Below are 27,572 nucleotides of genomic sequence, written 5' to 3' on the forward strand. Positions count from 1 at the left end.
AACGCTAACGTGTGAATACAGCAAAGAACGAATGGTTGTAGTGTGTCTCCACAACTATGTTACAGATCTAAAACAACGAAGATAACAAATAAATAGTCTGTAAAAAATATAATTGTTCTTGATTAATTTAATGTGTTCGGTAATATTTAACTCTCTACACAATTCTGTTTCATGATGCAGTTTTAAATCCTACCCCTCAGTGACATGCATATAATTCTAGTGAAGTACTAACACCTTTATTGTAATAAAATCAGGCTTAAAGGGGCAGTTCGGCTTGTGGTGTTTAAAACACACACTAAAAAAAAAAAAACCTTTAGAAAAACTCAACAGCAACGTCTCTTTCCAGAAATCATGACCCAGTTACTAAAGATAATCTTAAAACCTGTTTTGAGCAGTTTCACGTAGCAACAGGTTCTACGATAAAGTACGAGGAAGGATTTTAGATTCTGGGCTGAACTGTTAACTTTAATTAATGTGTTATTGTTTGTAATTGTAGAATGCAGTCTTACAGGAACACCACTGCTTCTAACACCAGCTTTACAGTTTCCCTTTCATCACTCCGTCCTATATGACTTACTACAAGTCAGCTTATTCCTCTGTATTGTTGTGAGACACCATTCCACTCATGAGACATGTCATTTATAGCTCCCCTCCGGCCTGCGTCTCCCGGACCAGCAGCAATCTACATTCCTACGCCCGGCCTCCTCCCACTCTCACCCCGTCGCCCCCCAGAGGTCACAACAGGGAGCGCCGGCGCGCCAAGGTAGGGCTCATGTTTACACGCTTCATTGTCACTGTCCGTAACTGACACACTATCTGTAGAAGAAATCAAAAAAGCATCTTTTGTTCTACATTTCTTAGTGAAACTGACTTCACTTACCGTGTCAACAATGAGCTGCTTGTGGTGTTTGTACAAAATTCTTTGGAAGCTGTTAAATTCCTGAGTCATGCCTGGTAAACGCCTTGTGTTTCCACAGAAGAGCAGTGAATGTGGCTCCGCGGTGTCGACCAGATCCTCTCTGTCTGATGATGAAGATATGGGCTGGAGCTTTTCCTGTCCACCCACAGCCTGGCACTGCTTTCTCAAAGGTAGACACACACACACACACACACACACACACACACACACACACACACACACACACACACACACACACACACACACATTCTTTTCCTGCTGCCTTACTTTTCTTTCTCTCTGTTTGAAAGACATAAATGTGAGATTTTATTCAAGCCTATTATATCTATTTTCTGTCATCAGGCACTCATCTGCGTTTCCACGGCGGCTCCAGCGTGGAGTGGCAGAACGTGGAGGACCTGAACTCGGCCAAGGGACACTCTGGTCATGAGAAGCAGTCCGGGTCTCTGAAGGTACCTTATGCAAGAAGCTCGTGGCCGCACTTTACCTTCACTTTGTCAGTGTAGATTAGTGTTAATGTGCTGTAATTTTAACAACAGCAGCAATCTGTATTATTTAAAGGTACAATGTGAAACATGCAGCATTTGGCCTCTACTGATGGGTCCAAGCAGTGAAAATGTACAGCCATCAGTTGTATAAAAAAAACAGCTTTTAACCAACAGCAGGGCAAGAGTAAGCAAGATTCAACCAAACTGCTCAAACTCTGAGAGACAGTCCAAATAACACTGCTATCTTAAGGCTGCATTCGAGCTAACTGCTAACGGAGGCTCCGTCAGTCTTTAAGCTTGTTGTACTGCAGGGGGCGACAATTCTGCTACTTTAAAAACAACATATCAAACACACAAGGACCTTTGATGTATCGGGGCAGTTGTACTTCTTCGTCCTCTCATGTTGGCCTGAGGACAGACTGAGTCCCTTCAGTGACTCACTATCGCCTCTAGTGGTACTGCAAGACAGGACAGGTCGGAGCTAGCTGGTTAGCATGCTAATTTCAATATCTCTCTCCAACACAATAGAGAACGCCTTTGACATAATGTCGACACTGTAACCGCTTCACATTTTGACGATTTGTTGTTGAAGACCATTTCTCACACTGCACCTTTATAGAGAAAAAGTTCCACCAAAATAAAGTGATTGAACATAATGAGTGAAAGCACTGCTTGCTCTTCTGCAGAGTTATGGCTCTGAGGGTCTGCAGCTGGTGGAGCATTCAGAGACTGTGCTGTCTGGTCAGGCTGTCCTTCTGTTGACCTTTGACCCCGTTGCTTTCGGACATGCTCCATTGAGCGCCAGGTGCCAACTCGACCACCCCTTCTACGTCAAAAAGAAAGGTAGGAGTGATGACGAGAAAACATTATAACTGTTTTAAGCAACACAATATTCACTTTTCACCCTGCTTTCTTTCAGGCTGGTCATCATTTCACCCGAGCTTGACAGTGGTGCGTTATGGGATACCGTGCTATGAAATGGAGGTAGGAGATGTGTGCCTCCCTACGGGACACAGAGACGCCAAACAGACCGATGACTCGCTGGTCTTTGACACATTCAGGAGGTAAAACGGACATCTGTCCTGAACCTAAAGCTGCAAAAGGCACATCAGCAGATGAGTTGGTCAGAGTGAAACACTTTTTTTTTTTTTTTACACTTGTGTATTCCTCAGTTATGATTTCACACCTCTGGATTCCTCTGCGGTTTACGTGCTGAGCAGCATGGCGAGACGGCGGCGTGCCTCGCAGTCCAGCGGGGGAGCCATTTCTCCAGATAGAGACACATCACGAGGTACTGGGCCTCATATCTCCTGTTTTAAGATACTCCACTGTATGAATAAGCACAAACATCGAAAAATGCGCTGTGCGAAAACACTCAAGCAGAAAAAAAGAAAGAGATTGCATTTCATAAAAGAAAAAGAAAAAAATTCAAACTTGTGGATCTGCTTAAAACCTGCAGACGCCCACGGTCCCGGTCACTCCCACTCTACTCGTCAAAAGCCAACCAAAAGCCAGCAAGCCGTCGCATCAGGAAGCAACAACGCCACGCCCACCAAGTGCAAGCGGCCAATGAACGCCTTCATGTTGTTTGCCAAGAAGTTCAGGGTGGAGTACACACAGATGTACCCGGGCAAGGACAACAGGTGGGTGTGCCTCCGTGTCTGCATGTGTGCCGCGGACCTGCAGGGATAAAGTTTGTCGAAAGGTAATGGTTGTGACGCCTGTGTGTGCGTGTTTGTTCCTGTTGCAGAGCGATCAGCGTCCTCCTCGGGGAGCGGTGGAAGAAAATGCGAAGTGAGGAGCGTCGGACGTTCACCGTGCAGGCCAAAGCCCTCGCAGACGAACAGAAAAGACTCAACCCAGACTGCTGGAAACGCAAACGAACCAACTCTGTAAGGACACACACACACACACACACACACACACACACACACACACACACACACACACACACACACACTGCTTAATCCAGTTCTTTATACTGCTGTCTAATTTCTCCTCTGTGTCCCAACAGGGCTGTCAGGGAAATTAAGGCTGCAGACAGGAAGAGAAAACAGTCTGTAGGAGAGCACACACACACACACACACACACACACACACACACACACACACACACACACACACACACACACACACACTCACACACATCTATTAGTGACAAGGAAAAGAGAGCTTTGCGTGACCGAATACGATGCCTCAATATTTTAATCTGTTGACAACAGAGTGAGGACTTCTCACGGATCTCTTTTGTAGACATTTTGAGCCGCTCTAAACATATTCCTCTCCCTTCCTCTTGCTTTTAAAAGGTGCTAAATGTAACATATTTTTAAGTAGCATCAATCATTATGCGTGTAAAGTAATTATAAAAGGCTATAAAATAACATTTGCCATGCCTTTTTAATGCTACAGAGCACCGCGGCGTCACCATACAGAGACAACATTTTTCCCCAAATGCAATAACAAAGCAGGTCAACCAGAGTTTTACAATGTGTGTGACTGTGACAATAAAAAAAATGAATTTCTCATCACGTGTTTGAAACAGGTGGAAGTTATGGTGCTGTAGCATTTTAGGTAAAGTAGACGATGTAGCTATTTTCCCAAAATTATATATTATATACAAAGAAATATATCAAAAGTATTTTTCTTGCCTGTATTACTTGCATTTGCACTTGAGTGTATTGCACAAGACTACATAATTTAACTTTTTGTGTCATTTATCATGTAATGCTTAATATTATAATATTAAACTAATTGTACACCATAAATTCTCAAATAGTGGCCCTAGCGTTTTATTCAACTCAAACTTAACTTACTGGCCTCACACAGAGATACAGTTTGAATCTCTGAAAAGTGAGTTAAAAACACACCTGCGATTACCACTTACTGCCATAGGTGTCGCCAAAGAGTACGAAACGGAGATCTTTGCGATTGCAGCTTAAAGAGAGAATCAGGCCTTTATTAGTTATGTCAAACTTCGACAATTAACTATTTTATCAACCATATTTTCCTGTAAGAAGCCTCCCAGTTTTCCAACATGAAAACAATGTCAAGCAGTTCAGGGGGCAAAACGCTTTCACTTCTCTGCAAGGCTTTTATTTTGAAAAAGGTTTTTATGGTATTTAATATGTATTGTCACGAAACATATAAAATGGGTATGTTACAGAAAGCTTTCACTAAAGCCCAGGCAGCAGGAGACGCAAAGATTGAAATCGTCAGCCATCAACTTCACTGCTGAAGTGTCCTCCATTCTAACGTCTCTATGTGCCAGAACACAATGTCTAGCTGTGTTTCTATCAGAGTAACATTATATCTGTGTATAATCAAAGAAACATTAATACAGCTAAGGCTTGACTGAGTTTCAGGAAATTTCCAGAGAGCGACAGCTTCCACTGGCTTTCACAAGTGGTAAAATATAAATTATTTTATTCAGCGTTTGTCTTGTTCCTAAATAAAGTTAGGCAGGATGATGTGCACACAGAGAAAATTCTAAACATTTTGTGACCAGACAGAGTTTAAAGGCGACAAAAAAAGTCTACGTGGTTGCAGATCAAAAGTGAACTTATTGCCATTAACTTGTAATTTTATATTATCAGAAATCAGTAAAAACAAATATAAGATGTTGTGTTTTAATCAGGATATTGTCTTAACATGCACCTTGGAATCATTTTGACATTCAGTGCTCCATCTAGTCTCTTAAAGTATCACCTTTGGCTCAAATGATGGAGGTCTAGAGAATTATTTTTATTTTTTATACTCATTTAGTTTGAGTTTGAAACAAAGAGGGTTGCTGTAATAAAAAATAAAAAAAGTAATGTGATATTATCTTCAGTACTGATTGCATGTAAACAAAACCACTGCAAACATGAAAATAATTTGTAAAGTGACAGAAATTATTATTATTATTTTACAGAAATAGTAAAAACAATTGAATAATTATAAACTACTCCCCAGTGTGGGCACTCATAATCTCACTGCATAACGAGGTTTATTCTTAATGCACTATATACACTTTATCTAACGTGACTGCTACAGTATAATATGTGTCATGGCAAACATTATTATGATTATATAGAAATCTATATTTTTTTGGTTTCGACTTAATCCTTGTTAACATTTCATGGTTGTGCATTGACTATTAAACTTCTGTTTGTCTTTACCATTGTGTCATGTACAGGTTGATCAGGGGAGACAATGCAATACAGCGTATATTAATATAAATAAAAGCATGATAAACTTGTGTCTTTATGTGTTTGAAACTGTTTAATAAAATGAACGGATAAGTTTTGGTCTAAACAAGAACATTTTATTTAATTTTCCCCACCCGGAAAAAGAAACAAATTCAGAAATCATAAACACGGTTGGTGTTGCTTCCACCTGTTGCTATTTACATACTGCACCAGTTTATGGCTGGAGGTGAAGGTATAGACATTAAGCCGCTACTGTGATCATAAAGATAAAAAGAGAAAACATTCCATTAAAACTATGAACATGATCAATATTTCCAGGCTAAAATTATCAAATAGAATCCACACAGTTATACCGTTTATGTGTAAATGGCTAGAAAATCACTTTTTTTATATAGTAAAATAGAAAATATATAGAGGTACAGTATAAACATACAGTAATTTGGCCTTTTGATGTATTCAGGGGTATTTACACAGAAAGAGTTCGGACTCTTTGCAGTCAGATGTGGTGTGAATCACTGTCTGGCTCAGTTGCAGTGGCCTCGATGGTTTGTGCCATTTTGCATCCCCAGATGTGCTCTAAATATGGTACAGGGTGGATGCAAAATAGGCACATAGAGAAGCTGCAACATTGTTTCAAAGTGATTCGGAGGTTGATTGATCGTGTCTGACACGTTTGGACTCCCTCAGAATGAAAACAGTCGTAGCTAGTGGCACAGGTTGAGGAGGAAGTCTCGGCTCTCGGCTTCTGAATTTCATTTTTCAGTCCGAGGTTCAACACAATATCGATAGGTTCAGTTGTTTGTCCTTCTTTCCACTGATTTCTCTCGTTGTCTAAAACGAAACTGTCTCAGCTGACTGATGTTGTGATTTTATGATAACTGATCATAATGCTTGATTACTCTGTTGTGTCGAGTGATTAGAGAGGTTTTGATCTTTCCTAACTATTATTAAAACTCCCCATTTGAATCCATTGTAAACTACGACAGCGTATTAGGGCCATGTAGGTAAAAAATAAAATAAAACATAAAGTCAAAGGAGTGAGGGAATATTTGGAGAAAAAAATGAAAAATGAACGTTGCAAATTTCAGAGAAAAAACATTGTTAGTCTCTAAGATAAACTTTGTAAATTTACGAGAAAATAACTCACAAATTTACGAGAATAAAAAAACTCAAATCGTTATTTTTTTTTCTTCTGAATAGGGCCAATTTACTGCAGTATCTCTTTAAAGTCTGCATGTCTATGATAATATGGTGATTCTGGACTAAAATCCCAATTATTAACTTATTGCTGAATTCCATTGTTTAGTACAATTTTACGTTTTCGTCTCAGAGAAAATTCATAAAAAATAATTTTCTTAAGAATTTAAACCTTTAATCTAAGAGTATATCCAATATTATCTCCATGTTTTATCTCAACATTAATCTCAGAAGATCCAAGTATTTTCTATAAGTATTCCACCCCTCCTCCAGCTCTGTCATTTTTTTTTTTTTTTTACCTACAATAGACCTAATACGCCGTCGTAGTTAACTGACACAAATTCAAGCTGCAGCTTTTTACAGCCACCTCCGGCTTACAGGGACCGTCGAGTTGGATACTCAAAACACAGACATAGTGTTGAATATCACTTCAAATCCCAGATTGCATCTTTTACAAAACATCTCACATTTAATCTCCTCTCTGACTTCGACTTATGAAAGTAACAAGCGCAATAGAAAATAGAAAAAAACTCACAGATCATTATTTTGGCATATTAGTTACACAGTTTTTGTATCAAAACAGGTTTAAAGTACAATAACATGAATTACAAAAGGCACGGGGTACCAGAGACCATGGAGCCGGTGGCATCAAGACATGAACGGAGAAATTCAACAGCAGTCAATTTAATGTCACAAGTGAGGCCTTAAGAGATTCTGGTTAATCTAAATATTTCTCTCAATTAGGATACGTGGTAGTTTGAGCCCCAAAATCTGAGGTTAATTTGCAGTGCATAAAATATGTAGGAAAACAAAAGTTACAGAGAATGTCATTTCTTACATCATTTCCCTTTTTTTTTCCCTTTACGTCATCTTGTTCTACTTTTATTTGTATTTAATTTGTATTTATAACTATTTTTGTTTTGCCTGTTTGCCAAATTTTCTATTCATTCAGTATTTTATTCATATATTTTTCAGAGTATTTTTTGTCTTTTAAAAGACAAGAGAGCGATGAAAAAAGGCAAAGAGACAGGCAAGACCACTAGTCAAAGAAATAAATGTTAAAGAAAGACGAAAATAGACAGAAGTTATGAATTTAAGGTAGGTCTGTTATTGGAATTTAATAGATGACTCCGTTTATCATTAAGAAAAAATTATATCCAGTGAAATATTGGTACCTCTTCCTAATAATGAACCTCTCTTATAAAGGACTTCTTAATTGTAACTGACGGCTTTATTAATGTTAATACATCATTTACTAATGCTTCATAGATCAGTTATTGGGTTGGGCTGGTTTTTAATCTTTCTACTCTGTAAAAGTACCATTATTAATCCTGGTAATTCCTTAATAAATGCTCATTGGTCTTTAACTTTCTAATAAGTTATCAAGAATGAAGTTAATTGCACTAAACGGATTTTGGTCCATATCGTACAGCCCTTTACTAGGAAGAACTCCCGGACCAATCAAAGGGAGTTTTCTCAACCTGGCAGCACAAACGTTGTTCATTTAAAGACTTTTAACTGATCGATACGGAAGCTCTGAGAGGCAAGAAAAAAAAGAAATCTGTTAATGACTTAGGAGCAGGTAAGAAAACCACTTTTGGTCTGTCTTTTGTTAATTGTTTTCAGTAAAATCATTTTTCAAAGTGTTGTGTAATACTCCACAAGGATGAAGTACACCAATTCCCCATATTCTAAATAGGACGGAAAGCATTCATGTTTTTCCCTAAAGGCAGATTAGCGCTGATAAAAATACATTTATCGCCAAAATAAAGACATCACTGTATATCACACATTATATGTACTTTGTGTTTAGAGAGCATGAAAACATGAATGGTTTTAGTCCTATTTAGAACATATAGTAATGACGCAACATCTTTTGGCCGAAATTAGTGTTACAACAATATAAACATTTTTTATTTTTTTTTTAATGCCAAAAAATTAAGAAATTTAGGAGGATTATTCCAGCAAAATCTTTTTTCACCTGTTCTTAAGTCATAGACACAGAGCAAGAACTATTTACACTTAGAAATTGGCCTTCCCAGGGCTTCCGTAGATCTATAAAGCATTAGTAAAGTATTACCATTAGTTAGCTAAAATAAATCATTTATAAACTGTGCTGTGATAAAGTGGTGCTTTTTTTCTTTTAAAGGTTGAGTCACATCTTGCCGGGTTGGGTCACGTCATCTGACATGAGGGTTAACAACAGAAATGAGCTCTGCTTCTGCTGGATTCTGTGGCTCAGTCTGCTCTGCATGTTATCACTTTAATGACCGGTCTAAACCTGCCACATGCTCAGCGCACACAGCTGTGAACCACAGACCGTCATCTCCTGTCAGGCCACACCTCAGTCACTAAAGCACTCGGTCTACGCTGGTGTGTGTGCGTGCTTGTATGATGCAATGTCTGTGCATGTGTCATGTTGTGTGGTAAATGTGTGTGTCTACATGAGTGACTCCAGGCTCTCAGCGATGTTGGTCTGGCCCAGCGGTACAGACCCGTTGGTTTCTGGACTCTGCAGGGCTCTCTGGTCTTCCTGGCTGCTCACCAGACTCAGCACAGCTCGGTACAGATACTGGTACTGCTCCTGTGGTGGAGAGACACAGATTCAAGACCAAACCATCTTTATTATTAAAAAAACCCACCTCTTACCAGCTAGTTTTATTTTTCTAAATTCCTACGAATGTCTTTAGTTTGCGGCTGAGGTGAAGCTGCTCAGTTAATTGTCATTTTAAAGATCATGAAGAGGATGGGAGCATTAAGAGTACTGTGTGTGTGCTTACTATGTCATTAAAAACACCAGGCCTCATGAGGTTGGTCATCCGTGCCACCTGGTAAACGTCTACCGCTCTTTCCTCCTCTAGCTGACTGGACAGAGCGGTGAGGGCACAAAACAGCCCAGATGTAGCACCTCCCAACCTACACACACACACACACACACACACACACACACACACACACACACACACACACACACACACACACACACACACACACACACACACACACACAAATAGTGTTAACCTCGCAAAGGAAGTGTCAAATGAAATCGTGATCCTGTTTATGTAGTACTTACGGATCATGTATGATTGTGGGTGTGTCCGAATGTCTGCTGTGCTCTTTGACTGTGCTGATCAGATCGAAACAGTTCCTGATGGGACTGTCTGGGTTGGGCCAGCAGGGGGCGCTGTACTGACGCACCTCCAACACACTCTACACAGAAGCAGAGAAAATATATGTATGCACAATATTTTTATATATATACATATTTATATGTATCAAACACAGAATACTGTGAGTGTGGGTGTGTGTGTGTTACCTGTGGAGAGTCCACTGTGAAGTCCTGCACCAAGAGTTTCTCGTCATTGGACAGACAAACATGCTCCTCCCCCAAATATGACACAGTGAAACCCTCAAAGCTCATTGGCTGGTCTTTACTGGGCCAGTAAACAGAAGACTCCCCATCTTGACTCTGACATAAACAAGAGAACATGTCAGAGTGTATGTGTTTTATACAATCATTGTAGAACTGTGTGGGTGTGTGTTTGTTTGTGTGTGTCATACCTGACAGTGTGTGTCTGGCAGACGGACAACGGTGTGTGTGCTGTGCTCCCAGATCATTCTCCAGAAATCTTCCACCGTGCTGCTCAGAGGAGTCTGGCTCACAATGAACTCCTTACTGTGGTGATGTCCCTGTGAAAACACCAGCAGCGTAAAACTACTAGAAAATGTTTGGTTGAAGTGCCCTTTAATGAAACGGTAAGCCTTTAACAGTTCCCAGTAGTCTTACCATGACGTAGGAGGCGTTGATGTACCCGGTGGCGTTTGACTCTGAAGCACTCAGACACACTCTTGATCTTTCCACTAGACAAAAAGACAAATGCATAAACCATATTCACCACACTGATGAGCTAACCAATCACAACAGGGGTGCTTACAGGTGCAGTGTGTAGGATCTGGTGATTGGTAGCTGTGATGTCTCAGACTGCAAACTAGGTGGCCGACATGAAATCGTGACAACAGGATTGTTTGGTTTGACCATTCTTGGCTACCATAGAAACTTGGCTGCTGACTCCATGAAGAGGACCAGCTTCATATACAGATATAAACGGATCGTTAGGTACCAAAATCACAACGATTCTTTTTTTCGGGTGATTATACCCTAAAGAAAAACATACTAAATAACACACTGTTCCTTTAAGGGGGTGATCATGTGTGTTTTTTAACAGGCTGTCGATGAAAGATTAAAAAAACTTTAGTTTAGTAAACCAGCCCTGCTTACCAGGCATCAGAGCTCTGGCTCTGTTCCTCTCAGCGTTGCCGTCCCTCAGGGCGGTGCTGTAGTCTGCATGCTTCGCCTGGCGCTGACTGATCAACTGAAACACAAAAACAAGGGTTGAATACATTTGCAACATTCACTGTGTACACCTGCATGATAGCAATATGACCGAAAAACTAAAGTGTTGGTTTAATGGCTATAATGTAAAGGACAAACAAGAATATAAAACAGAGGTTAATAAAACATGGGGGAAACATGCTATACCTTGAACTGTTTGTCCATGCGCGTCCTGCCCGACGCCCCAGGGGTCAGGAGGTCAGACACGTAGGTGTGGAGGAGGTCAGAGGTCACCGAGGTGCCACGGCTCATGATGGCCTCCACCAGAGTGTCGTGGATGAACACATACTGCTCCTACAGGAGAGAGACAGAAGGAGAAACTGAGGACCAGTTTGAGTTTTAGACCTTCAGAAAGTGAGGACATTTAGTCGGTCCTCACTTTGGGACAGACCTTTAAAGGCTTGTTTGAGGGTTTAGACTTGGTTTTAAGGTTCTGGTTAGCATCAGTTGCATTCTGTCAATAAGTGTCCTCACAAAGATAGAAGAACAAGGTCCTTGTGTCAGTCCGCTTACCTCCGTCTGAACCAGGAAGTTCCTCTGCGTCCGGACATGTTTCAGGAAACCCAGAACGTTCACCGTACCCTGATCCTGGATCTGCTGCAGCATGGCGTCTATCACTATGTAGGTTCCTGTCCTTCCTACGCCGGCACTGTGACACACATCACGTGTCAAATACATAGATTCAGTGCGTCACATATCTGAAATAGTAATGGATACACACCTGCAGTGTACCAGTACTGGTCCCATCTCCTGTGTCCTCGACCGGGAGGATGCTCTGATGAAGGACAGCACAGGCAGAGTGTATTCTGGGACGCCCATGTCTGGCCACTGGGTGTAGTGGTAATGGAGGACGGTGTGTTCAACTCTCCTCTGAGGCGCCTGGAGGACCAGAAATGATACGGAGCCAGTGTTTTTAAGTTTAAGCAGACTTGGTTGGAACTTAATTCCAAACTCACTTGGGACCGTCAGTGCAGAGTGTGTTGGAAAGAGAGGGAGTGTGTATGTGTGTGTGTGACCTACCTTATTTGAGGTGTCTCTGACGGTGAATGTCCTCAGTGTGTAGTAAGCGAGAGTCTTGCTGCTTTTCAGGGTCACCTGGTACGGGCCGTATTCTTCCTGGTTCTCCTCCGGCCAGTACTGGTCACACTTTGTCTGTAGAGATGACATAGAGCAGATGACCCAATAAGGTTTAGGTGCCTAAAAGGCTTTGTTTCTCCTCACCACCATGGAGTGTTTTATCATTTTTCAGCCTGTTGGTTTGGGTGTACAGTCAGCAGCTTTACTGTTTTTGGCTGCAGCTGTTTTGAGCTAAAAAGCTGTAATAAACCCACTTTACACTACCTGCTCAGCACCAAACACCAAACACCACACAGACACAGCTAGCTACTAGCTGGTGAACACAGTGGAGCATTTTAGCAGCTGAAGAGCCAGATATTTCCCTCAGAAGTTGATCAAGGCCAAACAGCTACAAGAGAGTGAATGTTGGACCATTTGTCAGGTAGACACAACACGAGTCCAAATGAATTCTAGTGTTTCTGTGTCTGAAAGATGTGTAAATTAAAGCTGCTGTTTGCTGACATGTTTGTCAAAGTGACTAAAGAATCAGGTGGTACTGATTTAAAAGCTATGACATTGAAACCTAAACTCTCTCGAATTAATCAACTTCCTGCCTGTTTATTGGCCTTGACAGATCAGAGAGCTTTGACTCTTTATTCTAAATAACATTCACATTAAGGTACATCTCAGCATGAAACACATGAAATAAGTAGGCATCAAAATTAACTTGAGATTTTTATATTTAAAACAAAACTACATTTCCTAACTCTTCAAGCAGCACAAACGATTGCCAAACTCCAGCGAGGCCTCTACGCGTAATGATAGAAACAAGGATGAATACTCTAACTGCCTGATGTGTGTGTGTGTGTGTAGGAAGCTGGTGTTTGTGTCAGATCGTTGGTAGAACCGGCAGCAGAGTGATCTCCTACCCGTCCTTTCTCCTTGAGGTTGGTGATCATGACAATGACTCCGACATTCTGCTGCCAGATCATCCTCCAGAAGTCCTCCCTGCTCGCTCTGAGGGGCCCCTGAGCCGCGATGTAGGCCCTCGTTCGCTCATAACCCTGCAGAGGAAACAGCTACGTCGTCAAGGAAACACTTGAGTCAGTCTGCCTATTAACACGCAAGGCTGACAAAAAAATACTTACATCTACGAAGTTAGCGTTGATGTAGTCTCCGCATTTCCCATCTCTGTCCAAACTGTTGGAAAGTTTGACCCGACTGTGGTCGTCTGAGAGAGGAAAGGGTTAATGAGCTTTATCACTGCTGGCTTTTACAATCATAAATGTTGAACATTGATCATACTGAGGAGTGACGTACAAGCCAGTATGTTAATGTATCTGTTCTTGCTTTTGTTGTCAGGGTGATTGGAGCTGTCTGTGGTGATGCCCATGTCCACTGTGCACGCCTGCACCTCCTGAAGATCAATACAAACACAAATGAGACTAAAGGTTAGTCTCTCAGAGGAAGCTAAACATGCTAGGTTTTTGCTATGGTTTTCTATTGGTCTAAAGCTGTCTGAAGTATTACAATATAATAGTCAAGTATCTTGAGTGAAGACAAAACGAACAAAGTAATGAGCTTGTAACTAGGATCAATAAGGTTCATGTAGGGAGGAAAATATAAGAAATGTGAGTCAGAACATATAAGGGTTACTTTAGTTGCATTTGCTTACAAACTTCATATAAAGGGAAAAAAAGGCATTCTTCATGATCTATGTAGGCAGCAACCTCCTGGTCTGAAAGTAAAGCCGATGTTGAAGTTCCTTACGAATGCTTTATCTCTAATGGCCAGCAGGGGGCAACTCCTCTGGTTGCATAAAGAAGTCCGATAAGTCTATGAGAAAATGACTCTACTTCTCACTTGATTTATTACCTCAGTAAGCATTATAAACATGAGTTTATGGTCTCAATTTCTAGTTTCAAGCCTTGTTCAATACAGCATGATGTTCATTTAGTTAATCATGGCCCCATTTAGAGTCAAATAGACCATAAAGCACGATATGCTTTAGGGCGGGGCTACCTTGTGATTGACAGGTTGCTACAACAGCTGTGTCCGGTCTAGGATTTTTTCCATGTGTTTTCCATTCATGAAAGGAAACTGTTACATTTTGGTCACATAAAAATGTCTTATTCAGGTTCAGTTGTATTTAGCTCCACCCTCTTCTTCTCACTTCTGGTTCCAAAAACCAAGATGGCAACGGTCAAATTGCGGTACCCGAGGCCTCAAAACGGCAGTTCACAAACCAATGGTTGACGTCAAGCTGACTACATCCACTTTTTATATACAGTCTATGGATCTATGAAGGAGACTGACGCTACTGTATGTGCTCTGTATTAAAGCCTCAGATTCAATAAAAATGTGGTACAACAAGCAGCTGCAGGGATGGTAGGGTTTTCATTTCTATTTCATTATTATAAAGGAATATAAATATGTATTAACAAAATATTTAAACTGCTACTTATACTGTGAGGGTTCTTGGCTCCATATCAGTTTGAATAGATGTCTATAAATCAGATTCTACTACAGACTGAAATGTGAAGCAGAGAGAAACAACCTTGGTATTTGTACTAAATTACTGGAAAATATTAAGTTTACATAAAATATCACATATGAAATACAGAGGATGCAGTCTACAAGCCGAATGGTTTGTCAACAGGGACAATTCATATGAGACAAAGCTCAAAGTTACCCGAGTGGTAAAGAAAGTGAAAAAAAAAACACGCCTCTGCAACTGGTTAGGGGGATACAGCAGGTGTCTTACCTCATAGGATTCTTTGACAATCTAATGGAGGGTGGTGAGGATGCAGAAAGCACGACGATGGTGGTGGAGGTGGTGAAAGGAGAGCGGGTAGGGGGGGACAGACAGACAGACAGGGAGTCAGTGCAGGTACAGGAATATGGGGTTCAGATACACACAGAGAGGCGGGGCTAAGTGGGAAATGCACTAATATTTTCCAACTGAGCTGTGGACTCTTGTTAGCCATGGCCTATTATTCTACACTATAACAATAATAGTGCAAATACGCTTAAAGGATTGAGGTATTTACAAGGCTTTGCTCGGCCCAAAAACTCCCTTTATTTTAGCCACTTTTTTTTTTACACTGATGTAATAAGTAGGTTTTCTACTGCATCAATGGAAAAGCTAATGAAAAACGCAATCACACGGGAGAAGTATCCTTCAATGAATCCTATCTGTGTGTGTTACTCAGGAGGTTCATGCTAGGAAACAGGTGACGGATGTCATGCAGATGTGCTTTTTGTTGAAACTTATCCACAAGCTTTTTCTAAAATATGTAACAACATTAAAATATGTCAATACTGCACATGAGACATTACTAAAACACTGTTTCACATTCAATATAAACGAGAAAAAAAAGTAAGTTTTATATCGCATTTGAAGTCCTGTCTTACGTATTCTGACTTTGGAGACTGGAACGAGAACCAAGTAGCACTGCTGTGGTTAGTACATGGGAGTTACACATTATCGCTGGGCTAAATGATATTCCTGAAGAACATGATGTTAATAGAGATATGGAGGAGCATTAAGGGACTATGACAAATGATTAACTGTATACTTATATAAACTAATCAAAACTAAGGGATCCCTTTATTCTACACTGGTAAACTTTCTCAAGCAGAATCTCAGGTAGTGTATCTCTCTACTATCTTTTTTTTTTTACCTCAAACTCCTTGGAGAAGGTGTTGGCGGCGTGCAGCTCCATGACATGCTTCACAAACTGCTTCACTGTCAGTGGCTCGTGACCGTCTGCAAGGACAGAGTTTAACAGATTGATGTCACGGTGATATTGTAATAAAGTTCTTTGAGTGTGTGAGAGTGTGTGTGTGTGTGTGTGTGTGTGTGTGTGTGTGTGTGTGTGTGTGTGTGTGTGTGTGTGTGTGTGTGTGTGTGTGTGTGTGTTTTACCGGTGGCCAGCAGCAGGGGCGTCGATGGAGCCGATATGACTTTAGGAGATGCACTATCATCTGGGTAGAAATGAGCCGTCTGGACACAGTTTCTGTGACAAAAACGTATCAGAATCTAAATCAAGTACACAGGGGACACTGCTTTGGGCAGATATTGACCTTGTGTGTGTGTGTGTGTGTGTGTGTGTGTGTGTGTGTGTGTGTGTGTGTGTGTGTGTGTAGGTGTGTGTACCTCCAGTAGACAAGTATGCCCACCAGTACCAGCAGACAGAGGATGGTGAGAGTGGAGACGACAGCCAGAGGGACGACCGTCCTCTTCTCCCTGTCCACGCCTCCGACCAGCCCCACCCTAGACTCATGGCTGCTGTTGCTGCCCTCTGAGGGAGAGGAGAGGCAGGGGGAGGGAGGGGTGTGGTGGGGGACAGACAGAGACAAAGTGGGAGAGAGAGAGGGAACGAAAGAAGGGTAGGTTGTGGGAGTGTCACAAAGCACAGACGACAGAGGGAAAGGAGACACAAAGATCATGTCAGTATATTGTTCTCTACAACTTTAGTTTAAACTAACTTTATAAATCAGGAATTCCATGATAGCAACAGACACAGTTATGTATTAATAATAGTGATATATAATAGTATAATATGGCTGAGAGACATTTAAATGATCCATCAAGCTGAGGAGAAACAGAGGTTTGATGTAATTTTCCGTGGGTCCATCACTATGACTGACGCCTATTACATCTAGTCATTTCATCTTCTGTTTATATTAAATATTGATAATTGCAGCTGTAAGTGTTTTTGTTTCCGCAAGCAATAACCGTGTTGTTTTGAATAAATGTCTATTCTGCCATTAAGGCTGTAATGATAATCGTGAGACGCGTATCAAGTTTGAATGAAAGAAAGTACACATAATTAATCACAGACAAAAGGTATTTGCCAAAGTATTATTATTACTATATATTATTATTATTATTTCATGGTCCTGAGCCACATAAATGAAATGAAATGAACGAAAGAAATAACGCCACCTCACTCAAACTCTTTAGGGAAAACTAAACGTTCCTGTCTCACCGTGTGACAGAGAGGCAGATCTGAGGAAACGCAGGACATTGAGTAACGTTTACCTTCCATTCCCTCCTCCGGGGCCTCGTTGCCATCTGTCAGTCTGAGCAGAGGGACGAGACGCCCCAACAGGGGACTTCTTGCAGCATCAAACAACAACGCGTCCACACTTGAGAGATGCTGCAAACTCTCTCCAACTACAGCTGCATCACTATCCTCTTTACCGCCTCCTCCGGTGTGTTCAGTGCTCTCCAGACCTCCGTCTGTTTTACCATATCCGTCTCCATCTTTGTCGTCCTCCGGTGTAGAGTTAAACCCAACAACGTGACTGTCAGGACTTCTGTTTTGACCCTCCTCATCGATTTCTTCACTGCTGTCAAACAGTGGGACCCCTGCTGGACGTTTATCCTGACTGACCGACAGCCGGAGACCATCTCTTCCTCCAGATACGACTTCTTTATTACCGACTTCCATTCCATCACCACTTTTCTTTCCTACAGCTTTAATACGTTCTTTAACATCACTGACTTTCCTTACTTTTTTTCCTCCACTTTCTCCTCCATTTCCACCACCTTCACCAGAACCACTGACATCCTCCGGCCAGCTTATAACTTGAAAATGTGACTTAATTTCATCCCCACTGCCTGCCTCGGTGTATATTGCCTCCCCTACTGCAGTTTCAGCTTCGGTTTCTCCCCCTTTCTCTTCCAACGTGTCACAGCCTGCTGTATTATTGAGCTGTCTGGCACTCTCATCTGTTTCACCGTCCGCATCGCTCACTCTCTGATCCCCAATGTGATTTACTCCTTCTGTCTTTTCATCTTCCTCACCGCGTGGATCACTTTCGTTCTCCTCCATTTCTTTCTCTGCCTCTGTTTCACACTCTTTCTTGCTACTTAATTTGCTTCCTGCTCCGTCTGTCTCGCCATCTGTTCCACTATCCATCTTAATTCCTGTTGAGCTACTCTTTTTCACAGTGTCCCCCACCCTGGAGCTGATAGCTACATTTAGAAGAGTAGAAAGGTCGGTCTTGACTGTGGTGACTCTGTCAGATTCTTGATCGAGTCTGTTGCTGTAAAGGTCAGATCCTGATCCACTTCCCTCTGCTGATAAGTCTGTGCTGGATTCCTCTGAATTATAAGGAAGGGATAAAGTCAGACCTTTGGAATCAAAGAAAGATACATCTTCTTCATTCCTATTTGTCCCAGCTTCCTCTGCGTTGTCGGGACGCCCCGAGATGTTTACACCATCTCGATTCTGACTGTCGGTCTCATTTTGAGTATTCAGGTTAATTCCTCCCACAGTGTTTGTTTTTGATAAGTTGATGGTACTCGAGTCATAATCAGGCAGGAAGTGCTCAGTGATTAAGCCATCCTGAAACCCCAGAGTGGTAGATATCTGAGGATGCTCGAAATCCATTTGTAGACCGACAATGGAGAGCTCCTTAGAGGACTTGTCGTGATGAAAGATAAAGCCACTGCTGTTATCTTCAGGGAAGGCAGGAGAAGGACTGCTGTTGTATTCATTTAAAAGGTTGAGTGATTGAGGAGTAGATAAATATCCTTCAGTAGATCCCCGTTCTGGGACAGAGGCAGCAGGATTTGCAGGGTTGATGATCTCTCCACTGGCAGTGTTCGGGGAGTTGGTTAGGCTGGAAGAGCGGCCAATGGTTGAGTCCTCGACCTTGAACTTGGGTGTGTTTGCTGGAAGAAAAGCCAAATAATACAACGTTTCCAGGACACTAGCATCATCATGTCATTCCAGGAGAGATGACGGAAAATAATTGAAATTCTCAGAAATTTTGAGAGAAGCACAGAGTGTTGACTCAGCAGAGGTGGACTTTTCAGTCATCATCTCGCCCACAGCGTTCTTACAAAGCAAGAAGAGAGAGTCAAGAATTGGAAATGATTTATTGAGTTCCAGAATGAAGAGATGCCACAAATCAACTTGGTTGAAAGAGGCACCTTCAAGAGGAAATGAGCCCTGCATCATTCTGTGAGAAGAACGAAAGGAAAAAAACAGCCACCAGAGAGCGCCGTTGAGCCACAGAAAACAATGCAGACGCTGAAGAGGAATCCAAAAAGTAGGCGCTAATCACAGAGCCTGAATGGACTCAAAGTATGACCTCATGTGGAGTCGTAACATGCTGCAATATTTGAGTGAGAGTAGACATATTTTATTTCTGAACCAGTGGAGAGAGTCGCTGATTATCATTCTAATCATCATCAACGCCAGTTTTTTTTTTTATATAATCACAACCAACACCAGCACCATCATTATCCACTTAATGCCACTATACAAAGTGCCACCCAGATCACAGAGCAAAGCAGTGATTAGCCTAGAGGACACAAGTCAATCATCCACTGCAATTAAGACCAGCTGTCGACCCACCACAAAGAAAAACATTTTTTAAATGATATTGCTGCTGTTGAGTAAAATCCCTCAAATTATAAATTCATAGCCACTTCTGATAGGAAGTAAACACTATATCTTATGGATCATGTCTTACCGTTAAACATGGGCTGGGTTGTGTGCATCAGCACCCTGAGCAGAGAGGAGGTGGTGAATGATTTGTAGACCGACTCTGCCAGGGTGTTGCTGGCGGTCGCCGCCCTTGCGGTGATCCAGGGCGGCGAGGGGGTGGAGGGAACCGAGCTGATGGTCTCTGGTAGAGGTTTGTTCACAGGGGCATCGCTGTCCTCGGGGAACGGCAGGGAGACGCTGTCCACTCTATCACCTGTGGGACCAGGGTGTACATCATGAAGATGAGACGAGACCCGTGTTAAGCCGCAACAGGACATGATGTACGCCATGGGAATGAATGAGTTTTCATATTGGTGTCATGCATACAAATAAGCCCAGCACACAAAATTCAAGTGGGCTAGAACCAGGATACTGCATTTTAAAACAAAAGATCTTAAAGTAAACAATTGCGATATTTTAAGATCTTCACATACATAAGAAAACATTTACTGAAGAATACTGGAGAAATCAGAGTAAATACATAAAAGTTAGTCCAACTTGCCATCTTTTCTGGGCTTGATATTATGATTACTGCTGCTTAAGTTGTTATGATTGTATAAAATGGCTGTTAATTTTACGAAAAAGATTATGCATATGAATGCAAAATTTGTCGGCATCGGGACGAGATCTGCGTATTGGATTATTTTTATTTTTTTTAAATGAATCTGCATTTATATGCAGTTATATGTTTATAGAGATTAGCTGTAGATTTTGTTCCTCAGCTCCAACTCCGGTCTCATGTCTCAAGTTGTTAATCTGCTGTTTTTTCAATTTGTTGAAATTTCTTCTGCTGGTTCTTATTCCAATATTTATGAGTTTAAATTCCTTGATGGCACTGATCAAAGTACCAACCAGAGATGTGAGTGCCGAAAAATGAACCTGACCTGGCATCATAGCAGCGGCAGCAGCAGCAGAAGAGCCTGTTTCTGCAGAGGTGGTGGTTTCTAGTGGAGAGCTGTTGACTGTGTCTTCATAGAAGATATCTGTGATGTGGATGTTCTCCACAGGAGGGGTGGAGAGGCCCGACTGAGGAGAAGGGAGGCCGCTGTCTCCGGCTTGGTCTGGTGGACCGTGATCCCCAGACTGGAAGTAGAAGTAAGAAGTACACAAAACATTGGGTTTCTTGGAGGAAACTACAAGAACATGAGACGAGGGTTAATATAAAACACACTAGTCTGGTATATTGTGTGAAAAAATTGTGTGCCAGCCAGTTTTTTGTTTCAAAGTTAGGTTTTACGTTGAATCAGGTTAAAGTATGAATAAAATGAAAACTTTGAAGAAAAAAAAACTGAGGATTTACTGCTTTTCTTTTTTTTTGGTCATTTTTCAGTCAGTTTTTGACTGTTGGTCAAACAAAATAAGGCATTTTAAATAGTCACTTCTGGCTTTGGGAATATTTTTCACTATTTTTGACAATTACAAAAAACAATTAATTGATATAGATATTAATCATTAATTGCAGCTCTAAGACATTTCCTGAAAACATTTCTCGCTGTCAATCAATTTCCCCCACAAAATGCATTATGAAATCCACAGCGAAAGAGAAGAGGAGGCAATGTGTTTTCTACCTGATGTGGCAACACTGACAACGAGGCCTCCTCTGTGATTTGTCGGCGAACCGTCGGCTGTGTTGTTGTCCAGGCAACTGGAAACAGGAAGCCCGGCTGCTCCGTCACCTCGCTCACCCATATCGCGCCGTTGCCGTCGAAACCCACATTGGTGAACGGCCCGCGCGTTGGATTGCTGTCCTCGTAGATCCAGTTCTGATCCACAACATCTGGTTTGGACCTGCTCTGGCCCGCTTTCTTTTTCCCATTCTGGTTGGGTCTGGTTTTCTGCAGGACAACAGACTCAGTCGGGGTCTTTGGGGTCGAGCGGGTGCTGACCTTGACTGGGAGGTTCTGGTAGTGCGTAGGTTGGTTCTGGTAAACTCTGGTCTGCTCCACTGGGATCTCCTCCACGGGGCTGTGGTCCTCTGGAGACAAATCCACCGGATTCTTGTTCTCTGGCGTCTCAGGTTTGGCTTTAGATGAGACCTAAAAAAGGGGGGGAAAAGCACTGCTGTTTGGAGCTGTGTCGCAGAATGTTTGGTTATATCCTGTATGTGATGATGATGGACAAGCCTCACTGAAGGAGAAACAACTACTTATTTTTATGCCGTCACTGCTTCTTTTTTTAAATATTGAACATAAACATCCTACAAAAGACACAGTGGTAGTGCAGTTATTTATTCAACATTCAAATTAACTGATAATAAGGAATAAAGTAATCTCTGTTAATGCAGGGTGGAAGAGAACAAAAAACATGGTCCTATTTTCCTATTTTTCATTTATTTTTATCTCTCTTTAAGGCACTGGAAAGTCCTGTCTAACCTTCTGTACTGCTCACCAAACACTCAGTGACAAGCCTCCGCAGACATAATTACAATCATTTGCATAATAATTAAGTTCACTGATATGACTGAATGCAGTCAACTTCAGCGCTGCAAAGTAATTCAGCCGAATGAATGTGCAAAGTAGTGTCAGATAAAAGCCCAGATATTCCAGACTGCCTTACCTCCCTGTTGCCTTCCAGCTCTTTTGTGACAGCATCACGATCTGATTCACTTTCTATACAGACAGGAAAGAAAGGAAGACTGACTTACACTTGTAGGAAATTAAACAGGTTTATTTTTGTGTGTGTGTGTGCGTTAGTACCAGGGTCTTCTAACGGCATGTCCACTATAATTTGGTCACTCCATCGTCCTCTTAGTCCGTTGGTGCAAATGGCGATCACCTGAACAACGTAGCTGCTGTTGGCCAGCAGGCTGGGGATGATGGCCCCCTGGAAAGTCACATAGGGGAGTTTTATGACAGTGTGTTAAAGACATTTTAGATATATTTTTTGGTTGAAATCTTCATTATATCCTGACAGAAATCAATGAATGAATAAATCAATCCAGTATCTGTGGCTGTTGCAGGAGACTGTAGTAGGCCCGTCCAAACATTTCATTTGGGTAGAATGAGATGACTGGATGCGCTACCTGCCTGTGCGTATTCCGCCCGTGCACTCGTTGCTCGTCACCCTAGTCTTCCACAAGCTGCTAGCTTAACAGCTGTTTGTACGAGCAATAGCCATGTTTGTTGTTTAGGTTCATGATGATTATTTTGGGGGAGTATCTTTGGAGGGAGTCCTGAAGGGGCTGCCGACTTGGCGACTTCCTTGCAAGATTTAGCAACTTTTGGAGCTACTTTCATTAGAAAAAAGAGTTGGCAACACTGGGCTGGGTTTTTCAGTTAGATCTTTTTTTTTTATCTAGCCTACTCTTGCTAAATTCTTAAGATTACCTACCGTAGCTTTGAAAGCTATTAATTATATCTAAAAAAAGGATATTGTTGCAAATAATGATCCTTGAATAGTTGATGTTTGGGTTTAGCCCGTTCATAATAGTACCTGAGGAAACAGTACTCTACGTTTCAACCAACACGTTGCGCTATCTATATCTATTTCTCTGCTTGCTTTCTGATTGGTTTTCATGCACTCTCAGTCGCAGCAGGTGGTGTTAAGGTGTTACAACTGCCTCCTGGGGATGCAGTTGGGTAATCATATGTTAGTTTCTTGGTTATTGAGGATCAATTTGTAATGCTACATATGTGTTTATTCCCCTCTAAAAATACAAATATAGGGATGTCTTTTTTAAATAAATCATAATTCCTATTTATTAATTTTTTCAAATTAACTGAGCTACTCCAAAATCTTGCCCCATGCCCCCTGGTAACTGCTGAAATTGCCCCTGGGGAAGATATTTCTATATCTTTTGCAGTGACATATCCTTCCACTTTAGATAAAAAATATTTTATAATAGTTCTAATGATGACTTGTTTCCTTTTACTCTCAAAATATATTAAATTATTTAGACTTTACAACACAGGTTTTTAAAAATATTGGTGAAGAAGCTGCTATCCATGTTGTATTTAACATTTAAATTAAATAATCTAAATGGTATAATAATTCAAGTTGCACATCGACCAATATCAATTGTGTAAAAGCCACCTCATGCTCTCACACTGAGCGCATCTATATTGACAGTAATCAGGACACACATACATGAAAAGTCTTTCACACACTGATACAGAGCTACATCTAGATATACACATGCACAGATGGTGCTGGTCAAGTTAAGGGATGCTCAGTGACCCCATGAGAGGCCAAGATTGATCGTCCCTATCAATCAATCAATCGATCAACCCAGATCAGGCAGCAGTTGCAATGTGAGAGTGACAGATAGCGAGTGGATGGATATTTGAGAGAATTTCATGAATTATTTTTGTAATATTTGCTGCAAGAGAAAAGGGAGTGACTGTAGATTACGGTGTGAAACATCAGTTGAAATGACATGCAGTCAAAGGTGAGTGAAGATGGGGGAAATAATCGAAACAGCATAGTATCGCAATATTTTGTGTGGCAAAATTGTATCTATACCATAGACTGTATATAAGAAGTGGATGTAGTCATCATGACGTCACCCATTGATTTGTGGACGGACGTTTTGAAGCCTCAAGTTTGCAACCAATGATTGGAAGTTACCATATTTGGAATGTGAAGGAGTGATGTAGTGATGCCGATACAGTTCTGGCAGCGGCAGCGAGGTGTCAATCATAGTAAGCCCGTCCTAAAGCACACCCTGCTTTATGTTTTTTTTTTCTCAAAATGGACCATAATTTGCTAAATGAACATCATGCTGTATTGAATAAGACTTGAAACTAGAGATTGAGACCATAAACTCATGTTTACAATGTTTACTGAGGTAATTAACCAAGTAGAAATAGAGTCATTTCCATTCAATCAGAGTTCTTTTTGTCGGTAGAACCGGAGGTTACCGCCTGATCGTACCACAGATGCCAAATCTTTTTTATGTAAAGAATTAATATTGCAAATACAAATTAAACATTTTGGCCACTGGAGGTTTTTCCTGGTGCGGTCATAGGTAGAGTCAGCAGGATTAGACTACGTAGACTGTAATAGAAACAGTCCAGTTTGTCAAGTGCATGATGCAACATTCCTAACAGTGTTGGTCAGTCTGTTTGCTTCACTTACGAACCTATTTTGCCGAAATAAAAAATGAATAGAGGTAGATTAACCAAGTGAAAATATGATATTATTAGATATAACTGATTTTGAAAAACTGCATAATATGCAGTTGGAAAAAAGGAAATAAATTGCCAGATATGTTATTGCAATACTAATAGTTTCTTGGATCGTATCATGATCATATCGTATCGTGGGGCCTTTGGAGATTCCAACCACTAAATGTGAGAGTGCATATAAAGAGATCTTTCGTACCACGTCCTGGTCCCCGTCGGTCCTGTACTCCTGCTTGCTCTGGTCTCGGCCCTGCAGCCTCTGGTAGGTGACGGTGTACCAGTCGATGGTTGTGTCGTAAACCGTGCGGGGGCGCTCCCACGTCACTACGATGGTCGTGTCGTTCTGGGCGTCAGCCTGAACGTTCTCCGGCTCCGAGCTGCAGGCTAGAGATGGAGTAAAGGGGAAAAAGAGGGCAAGCTTGGTATAAATGTTGAATATTGATTAGTGCGGATGTGATGCAGGAAAACTCAATAAAATATAAAAATAAAAAAACCTGAAAGAAAAAGATTAAAAAGGAGAGCACAGAAATGGTGCAACGTCTCACATTAAGTTCAGTGTTGCTGGAGGTAACTTGATGTTAATCGACCAGAGGGAAAATGGAAGAAAATAGGAATCCATTTTAAAAAAGCCCAGCTCAGAAGGTGAGCGTGGCAAAGTGAGTGGGTGTGTGTGTGTGTGTGTGTGTGTGTGTGTGTGTGTGTGTGTGTGTGTGCGGGGCTGCATGAATTTGTTACAGCCCCCCAAAAAAAACCTTCTCTGAATTTCTGAATACTTTATTTCAATTTCAAAAAGAGCTGCAAAATAAATTGCCTGCTATGGGAGGAGCAGGGGCACAGAACTACAAAGTCGAGCTCCCTGGCAACCCAAAAGACCCACTTTAGTTGAGGGTCGACTTCATGAAGATGGAGAGTCATGAGTTTTATCTTTTGATGATCATGACTGGGCTGACCTTGGAAGGCAGTTTTACAGCTACAGAGACAGAAGAATCTTTTCAGTCATGGAGAAAAATAAGATTAATAATGAAATATCTATATTGATCTCCGAGGAAGGGAGGTTCAATTTTTTAAGCCTATGCTGGCCAAAATTTAGTATAAATTAATTTAGTGAAAAGATTCAGAGCTTTGGAAAAGTGGAGATTCTGGGTTGAACTCTTCAGGGAAGAATTTCTTATGGTACAAAATCATAACATGCTGAGATTTAGTTTAATATTTTCTTGCGCTGTTAATCAATAGGCGAGTCCATCCCGGTCTATTTTAACACTGAGAGCAGGCAAGTGATGTGATGCTACATGACTTTTCAGCACCAAGACTTAAAAGTATGGCATGAAATTAAGCTCAGGGGAACATAAATGTATATACGTATATATAAAAAAAAAAAAGTATTCTGAAAATGGGTAATCTAAACCGTGAGTGTGAACTCAAAATAATACCGTTAATGAAAAAAGGAATTTATATCCAACACAGCACAATAATCAGTTCTCATAGTCTGCATGGCAAGTTGCTGGATGGCCTTCGTTGATAACAAGAAGACAGAAACATTATTAACACATCATTTCCTAAACTTGTTTCGTGGCTCACAGTGACCTTTGACCACCAAATTCTAATCAGTTCATCTTTGAGTCCAAGTGGACATTTGTTCCAAAGTTAAAGAAGTTTGGTCGACGCTTTAATGAGTTATCATGTTCAAGAGAACTGCGCAGCATTCAAATGTTGATTTAGCATGGAATGTCAATGTTACGAATTAATCTTTTTGGTGCAGCCCCACAAGCAGCAGACATTTTGTGTGGGTGTGTGGGTGTCTGGGTGACGTACTGGGCGTGAGCACTTCCTCCACTCCGGTGTACGAGGCAAACACCTGACCCATGAACTGCTGCCGCTGCTCCCTGAAGTTGTTCTGCAGGTAATCCGTCAGTATCGCGTATCCGGCCTGCTCCACGGTCATCACCTCGCAGAACACCTCCAACTGGATCCAGAGAGACAGACAGACAAAGAAATGAAGACGTGTCTGTTGATTCTTTCCCTGTTTCTGTGCATTTGCCAAAATAAACTGATGTGTGTGTGTGAGTGAGTGAGTGTGTGTGTTTTAGAGATTGTGTTGGTGCCGGGCAGAGGCAGAGAGGCAGCGCTGCTCTATTTTTGTTTAGCTACGATGTGCACGTCATGCCTTGCCATCCCCGCTTCAATCATGCAAAAAGAGACAAACGCAAGCATGCACACATACACACAAATATGCGCATAGAATACACACACACAGCCACTTTCATGACCTCATTCACTCTCTGTTATTCAGCTACATTATTGATGATTATTACACAGATGATTTCATTCACATTGCATCACTTCAATGTGAGGTGTACAGATGTCAAAGAGAGCTGACCTGAAACCAGCTACAGACCAGACACAACAACTACAGCCAGCTATGATGTCAACTTAAGAGAAGATGTTTGTCTTTATTTGAGGCGAGACGAAAAAAATCTCCACTTCAGTAGAACTTACATACACCAAACTTTCAAGTTTCTTTCACATCGATATTCTAAAGGGTTTGACAGAGGGGATTGATTCATAAATCTTGCATAGCCGGATTTATACAACTTTGACCCCTAACCATTTTTCATGTCAGTTGACAGTATTTTTTGATTTATGGAGTGATTCAAAGAGATATATGAACCTGACTTTATCCAACGTTCAGATTTCTGTTTCG

The 27,572-nt window shown here is 41.3% G+C and overlaps 2 protein-coding genes across 2 annotated transcripts in view; one reads left to right on the forward strand and one right to left on the reverse strand.

Moving 5' to 3' along the window:
• Window positions 1-5,635, forward strand: part of LOC129112530 (HMG box-containing protein 1-like) — a 7,891-nt gene extending 2,256 nt beyond the window's left edge. Inside the window, exons 5-13 of the mRNA XM_054624674.1 lie at window positions 646-763; window positions 981-1,089; window positions 1,262-1,371; window positions 2,094-2,250; window positions 2,327-2,471; window positions 2,580-2,698; window positions 2,867-3,050; window positions 3,158-3,299; window positions 3,422-5,635. Coding sequence (XP_054480649.1) covers window positions 646-763; window positions 981-1,089; window positions 1,262-1,371; window positions 2,094-2,250; window positions 2,327-2,471; window positions 2,580-2,698; window positions 2,867-3,050; window positions 3,158-3,299; window positions 3,422-3,439 — 1,102 coding nt within the window. The 3' untranslated portion in view covers window positions 3,440-5,635. The remainder of the gene's footprint in view (window positions 1-645; window positions 764-980; window positions 1,090-1,261; window positions 1,372-2,093; window positions 2,251-2,326; window positions 2,472-2,579; window positions 2,699-2,866; window positions 3,051-3,157; window positions 3,300-3,421) is intronic.
• Window positions 5,636-8,691: 3,056 nt separating this feature from the next.
• Window positions 8,692-27,572, reverse strand: part of ptprz1b (protein tyrosine phosphatase receptor type Z1b) — a 64,851-nt gene continuing 45,970 nt past the window's right edge. Inside the window, exons 9-33 of the mRNA XM_054625089.1 lie at window positions 26,684-26,834; window positions 25,071-25,255; window positions 22,445-22,571; window positions 22,305-22,357; window positions 21,317-21,784; window positions 20,633-20,831; window positions 19,735-19,962; window positions 16,400-16,544; window positions 16,168-16,259; window positions 15,924-16,009; window positions 15,005-15,025; window positions 13,561-13,657; window positions 13,389-13,471; window positions 13,170-13,304; window positions 12,205-12,336; window positions 11,906-12,063; window positions 11,698-11,833; window positions 11,332-11,478; window positions 11,071-11,164; window positions 10,579-10,652; window positions 10,353-10,481; window positions 10,108-10,260; window positions 9,865-10,001; window positions 9,572-9,707; window positions 8,692-9,375 (exon numbers count right to left, since the gene is read on the reverse strand). Of these exons, the coding sequence (XP_054481064.1) occupies window positions 9,232-9,375; window positions 9,572-9,707; window positions 9,865-10,001; window positions 10,108-10,260; window positions 10,353-10,481; window positions 10,579-10,652; window positions 11,071-11,164; window positions 11,332-11,478; window positions 11,698-11,833; window positions 11,906-12,063; window positions 12,205-12,336; window positions 13,170-13,304; window positions 13,389-13,471; window positions 13,561-13,657; window positions 15,005-15,025; window positions 15,924-16,009; window positions 16,168-16,259; window positions 16,400-16,544; window positions 19,735-19,962; window positions 20,633-20,831; window positions 21,317-21,784; window positions 22,305-22,357; window positions 22,445-22,571; window positions 25,071-25,255; window positions 26,684-26,834 (3,510 nt within the window). The 3' untranslated portion in view covers window positions 8,692-9,231. The remainder of the gene's footprint in view (window positions 9,376-9,571; window positions 9,708-9,864; window positions 10,002-10,107; window positions 10,261-10,352; window positions 10,482-10,578; window positions 10,653-11,070; window positions 11,165-11,331; window positions 11,479-11,697; window positions 11,834-11,905; window positions 12,064-12,204; window positions 12,337-13,169; window positions 13,305-13,388; window positions 13,472-13,560; window positions 13,658-15,004; window positions 15,026-15,923; window positions 16,010-16,167; window positions 16,260-16,399; window positions 16,545-19,734; window positions 19,963-20,632; window positions 20,832-21,316; window positions 21,785-22,304; window positions 22,358-22,444; window positions 22,572-25,070; window positions 25,256-26,683; window positions 26,835-27,572) is intronic.

The sequence above is a fragment of the Anoplopoma fimbria genome, chromosome 23, assembly GCF_027596085.1.
Source record: "Anoplopoma fimbria isolate UVic2021 breed Golden Eagle Sablefish chromosome 23, Afim_UVic_2022, whole genome shotgun sequence".
NCBI classification, from domain to species: domain Eukaryota; kingdom Metazoa; phylum Chordata; class Actinopteri; order Perciformes; family Anoplopomatidae; genus Anoplopoma; species Anoplopoma fimbria.